At 53.8% G+C, this 5,406-nt stretch overlaps 1 protein-coding gene across 2 annotated transcripts in view; it reads left to right on the forward strand.

Moving 5' to 3' along the window:
• Positions 1 to 777, forward strand: part of RHOD (ras homolog family member D) — a 23,167-nt gene extending 22,390 nt beyond the window's left edge. For both annotated transcript variants that reach the window (XM_011986971.1, XM_011986972.1), the window contains one exon: positions 196 to 777. In XM_011986971.1, coding sequence (XP_011842361.1) covers positions 196 to 363 — 168 coding nt within the window. In that variant the 3' untranslated portion in view covers positions 364 to 777. The remainder of the gene's footprint in view (positions 1 to 195) is intronic.
• The last annotated feature ends 4,629 nt before the right edge of the window (positions 778 to 5,406 follow it).

Raw genomic sequence — 5,406 nt, forward strand, 5'->3', positions numbered from 1 at the left:
AAAAAAAAAAAAAGAAAAGGAAGAAAAGAAAAATAAATGTGCTAAAGTGCATGAGGGCGCTTGGGCAAGCCAGGGTACGGGAGCCATGGGTGCTCGGCAGATCCCACCTTCCACTCTTGTCCAGGGGAAGGAAGCGAGGACGTGAGGCCTGCCCATTGCCCCCTTCACAGCAGCCCCATCCACCTCTCCCTCTAGGGCCAGGAGATGGCGAGGTCCGTTGGCGCGGTGGCCTACCTTGAGTGCTCGGCTCGGCTCCATGACAATGTCCACGCCGTCTTCCAGGAGGCGGCCGAAGTGGCCCTCAGCAGCCGCGGTCGCAACTTCTGGCGGCGGATTACCCAGGGCTTTTGCGTGGTGACCTGAGCATCTCGGGGCGTCCCAGCAGCGCGGGAAGGGGCAGGGTGCTGACCTACTGCTGAGCTGGCTGGGCTGGACCCGGCCCCTAGGCTGTGACCGCCGAACTGCACCACAACAGATGGGTGCCACCAAGGCCAAGCCCTGGGGCCTGGGAGTCTTGGACTGAGAAAGGGGGTTCCTGGGCCCACCTGCCCTATGTAGGGCTCATCCTGCTGTGCCCGAGAATCACTCACTGACCCCTTCGCCCGGTCCCGGACCGACATTCTGGAGCTGCCTGTGCAGCCTGATGCCCCCTCGTGGCTGCTCCCAGGGCTGCACCTGCCGGGACCTAAAGTTCTTAGGTCCCTCCTGCCAGGACCCACACCCAGCCCCATCCCACCTGTCATACTGGTAACTGTAACAAGGAAAACGACATCACTTGTCATTTGTGTCATGCCTGGTTTCTTTTTTCTTTTCTTTTCTTTTTTTTTTTTTGAGACAGAGTCTCGAGTCTCGCTCTGTCCCCCAGGCTGGAGTGCAGTGGCTCAATCTCAGCTCACTGCAAACTGTGCCTCCTGGGTTCAAGCGATTCTCCTGCCTCAGCCTCCTGAGTAGCTGGGGTTACAGGCGCGCGCCACCATGCCCAGCTAATTTTTGTATTTTTTTTTTAGTAGAAACGGGGTTTCACTATGTCAGGCTGGTCTCAAACTCCTGACCTCGTGATCCACCCGCCTCGGCCTCCCAAAGTGCTGGGATTACAGCCGTGAGCCACCACGACTGGCCTATGCCTCTTGTGTCAAAGCGGCTTTACACACACGTTCCAAGGTAGGTAAAAGCCCACCCCATCTAGGCACTGGGATGGGACTGCTTGGATCCAATCCAGCTTTATTGCTTCCACGACCTTGGGCAAGTTCTTCTGGGCCTCAGCTTCCTCACCTGTGAAATGGATCACAGACTAAGCCGTGGAGCTTTTGGATGAGTAAGAGGGTCATGAGGACCAACACATGCAAAGAGCTTAGTAGGTGCCTAGCACGCAGTAAGTGCTCACAAAAGGTTAGGCCAGGGCCGGACGCGGTGACTCACTCCTGTAATCCCGGCACTTTGGCAGGCCAACATGGCTGGATCATGAGGTCAGGAGTTCGAGACCAGCCTGACCAACATGGCGAAACCCCTGTCTCTACTAAAAATACAAAAATTAGCCAGGCGTGGTGGCACACACCTGTAATCCCAGCTACTCCAGAGGCTGAGGCAGGAGAATTGCTTGAACCCAGGAGGCGGAGGTTGCAGTGAGCCAAGATCACACCACTGCACTCCAGCCTGGGCAACAAGAGCGAAACTCTGTCTCGAAAAATAAATAATAACAATAAATTAATAAATAATAGTAGTTTAAACAATAAAATATAATATAAATAATAAAAATAAAAAAACTCACAGTGGGGACTGGAATCCAGGTAGGGTTTTCCACATTGGCCCCTAACACTATTTCACGTGCTGCAGCTCAGCCCTGTAATCTGAGCTGTAAGCCCCCACATTGCTGAAGCAGTCCCCCACCTGTAACTGTTTCTGATGAAACTTCCGGGACAGGTGTCAGCAGCTGGTTCGCATTAAGGATCATGTGTATCAGTGCAAAAGAAATGGTCCCGTTTGGCTGGGTGCGGTGGCTCACACCTGTAATCCCAGCACTTTGGGAGGCCAAAGCAGATGGATTGCTTGAGGCCAGGAGTTCAAGACCAGCCTGGCCAACATGGTGAAACTCCGTCTCTATTAAAAAAATACAAAAATTAGCCAGGTGTGGTAGCACGCACCTGTAGTCCCAGCTACTCAGGAGGCTGAGGCAGGAGAATTGTGTGGGACGAAGAGGTTGTGGTGAGCTGAGAATGCACCACTACACTCTAGCCTGGATGATAGAGTGAGACCCCATCTCAAAAAAAAGAAAATATATGGTTGGTTTTGGAACTTCCCAAGAGCTTTAATTAGGCTCACAGTACAGTTGGAGAATATTTGGGTTTGAGTCCAGAGCATGTGGGCATAGAATAGATTAGTGCAGCTTTGGTGCTGGTTCATGGTTTGGTTCAGATCGAGCCCCTGAGCATAAGAAAGTTACTCACTCAGGCCAGAAATGAAGCTGCGGCAGGTGGGGTCATAAGTGCCCTGCTCACCTTGTGGCTTGGCCAGATGGGTAGATGGGAGGGGTGCTCAAACTGCATCTGATTCAGGACACCCCAAGATCTCTCTTAGGAAATTACCTCCCCTTGAAGCCCCAACAGGATTCTTTTTTTTTTTTTTTCACAGACAGAGTCTTGCTCTGTTGCCCAGGCTGAAGTGCAGTGGTGCAATCATAGCTCACTGCAGCCTCAACCTCCTAGGCTCAAGCAATCCTCCTACCTCAGCCTCCTGAGTATCTGGGACTACAGTTGCACACCACACCCAGCTAATCCCCCTGCAGGGTTCTAAGTGCTATAGAGGAGAGCAGACCATGGGGTGGGCTTGTTCACTGAATCGGTTTTAATGAGTTCACATTGACTAAGACTCACTGAGGCCGGGTGTGGTGGCTCACGCCTGTAATCCCAGAACTTTGGGAGGCCAAGGCAGGTGGATCACCTGAGGTCAGGAGTTCAAGACTCGCCTGACCCATATGGTGAAATCCCGTCTCTACTAAAAATAAAAAAATAAGCTGGGTGTGGTGGCACGTGCCTGTAATCCCAGCTTCTAGGGAAGCTGAGGCATGAGAATTGCTTCAATCCGGGAGGTGGAGGTTGCAGTGAGCCGAGACCACACCATTGCACTACTCCAGACTAGACAACAGAGCGAGACTCTGTCTCCAAAAAAAAAAAGAAAGAAAGAAGGAAGGAAAGAAAGAGAGTCACTGTGTGCTTAGTGCTGTGCTTAGTCATTTTCCATGAAAGTATCCCATTTAGTAGTCACAGGCCCCAGCAAGCTAGGACCAGGTACACATCCACCTCACAGATGAGGAGGCAGAAGCACAGAGGGCTTGGTCAAATGCTCATGACCTCAAGAAGTAGCAGGGCCAAGGTTTAAGCCCAGGACAGTCTGACTGTCCAGAATCTCGGCTGTTAACCACTACGCTGGACCCCTATCCTGAGTCACCTCTTCCCCGGACCCCCAGCCCTGGACCCCTGCTTTGTACCAGTATTTCCAGACCCAGACCCCAAGGAGCTAAGAGTTTACAGAGACAAAAAGGCTTAGAACTGTCTTTCAGGGATTGGGAGCAACATGGCGGGTGCAAGGCTGTGAAGACCACGTGGTTTGCCCCAGACACCAGCAGAGCTACAGCTCACAGAAGGCCCGCTGAAGCAGGCTGAGTAGCACCTGAGGATCCCAGCAGAAGGAACAGGCGCTGGGATTTATTGAGTTCCCACCCCGTGCCAGACGCTTGATTGATAAGATGCCATTATTAGACCCATTTCAGAGAAGAAAATAAGGCTCAGGGCAGGAGAGTGGTCTGTGTAGGGTCATGTGGCCAGAGGTAGGGCTGAAGTTCAGCTCAGCCTCTCGTGGCACTTCATTGAGGACGCATGCTGGGAGATCAAGGTCAGTGAGGAACCGAGCTCTGTGGGCAAAGAAGAAGCAGGATGGGTCTGGAGAGCGGAAAGATCCAGTGGTGTGCACAAGTTGGGGAGAAGCATCTGGGGCCACCACATAAGAGGAGGGAAGTGGGCACCTGCCTGCTGTTCTGGGGAGGGAGTTCCTGGGAGAGAGACAGTGGGACTCAGGACCACACACACTGGACTTTCCTTCCCTGCCAAGGGCTGCCCTCCTCTCCTTCTTTGAGAGCTCATCACCACCTGAAATGGTCCTGTCTGTCTCCCCATGGCCATGCCAGCTCTCTGAGAGCACAGGCTGGGCTTGTTGCAATCCCCCATGCCTGCCGGGCGCGGTGGCTCATGCCTATAATCTCAGCACTTTGGGAGGCCGAAGCGGGTAGATCACCTGAGGTCAGGAGTTCGAGACCAGCCTGGCCAACATGGTCTCTACTAAAAATAAAAAAAGTTAGCCAGGCGTGGTCGTGGGCACATGTAGTCCCCGCTGCTCAGAAGGCTGAGGCAGGAGAATTGCTTGAACCCCAGAGGCAGAGGTTGCAGTGAGCTGAGATTGCGCCATTGCACTTCAGCCTGGGTGACAGAGCGAGACTCCATCTCAAAAAAAAAAAAAAGAAAGAAAGAAATCCCCTGTGCCTCAAACAATGCCTAGCATATAGTAAACACCAAATACATAGGTGAGAAATGAGTGAATTAATGAATGAATGCCATCAATCAGTGCTCCATTCAGACCCTCATCTATTCCGGCTTGGACCAGCACATAAGTCTCCCAGCCTGCAGGCTCTCAGCCTCCTCCATCCTCCTCACTCTGGCAGAGCCTTCCTCCAAAGCACAAGTGTGTCCCTGCACAGAAGACTTCGGCAGCCCCTCTGCCCAGAGATGAAGAGCCAGAGTCCACGGCTGGGGCCTGGGGCTCTCCAGTGTCTGGCCCCAGCCCACCTTGATCCGGGCCTTATCCCCAGGACACCTCCCCACACCCACTCGGGCCACACCCAGGGGCCACATCAAGGGAGCACCAACCTCCTAGCCTTCGCTCAGACTGCTTTCCCACCTCAGCAAGCCCTGCCTCCCAGTCACTGCCCATTCAAACCTCCCCTCCTCCCCCAAATCCTTCAGGGTCCAGCTGGGACACCACCCTCTCCAGGAAGCTTGTGGGCCAGGCCTGCCGCCTTTCTCCCTCTTCACTGCACACCCGCCTGTGTGCACCAAAGCTGTCTTCGCAGGGCCCCTTGGCTAAGGAACTGGGCTTTTCTTCCCATGCTGTGGGAAGGGCCAGGTTGGACTCCGTAAGATGACAGGTCTGGTCGTGGGACCAGGTGGGCTATCTGGGAGGGCAGAGGCGGGAGCCTGGAGACCAGCTGGGCAGCTGCAGATGTCCAGACACAAGAAACAAGCCACCACAAGTCAAGGCTTGGTGACTTCTGGGCTGGGCGCTGTAGCACCAAGGGTGGACTTTGGGAAGGGTGGGGATGTTGGGAGGGAGGTAAGAATGCAGGCCTCTCCCACCCAG

The sequence above is a fragment of the Mandrillus leucophaeus genome, unplaced genomic scaffold (genome assembly GCF_000951045.1).
Source record: "Mandrillus leucophaeus isolate KB7577 unplaced genomic scaffold, Mleu.le_1.0 Scaffold30, whole genome shotgun sequence".
Taxonomy (NCBI): Eukaryota; Metazoa; Chordata; class Mammalia; order Primates; family Cercopithecidae; genus Mandrillus; species Mandrillus leucophaeus.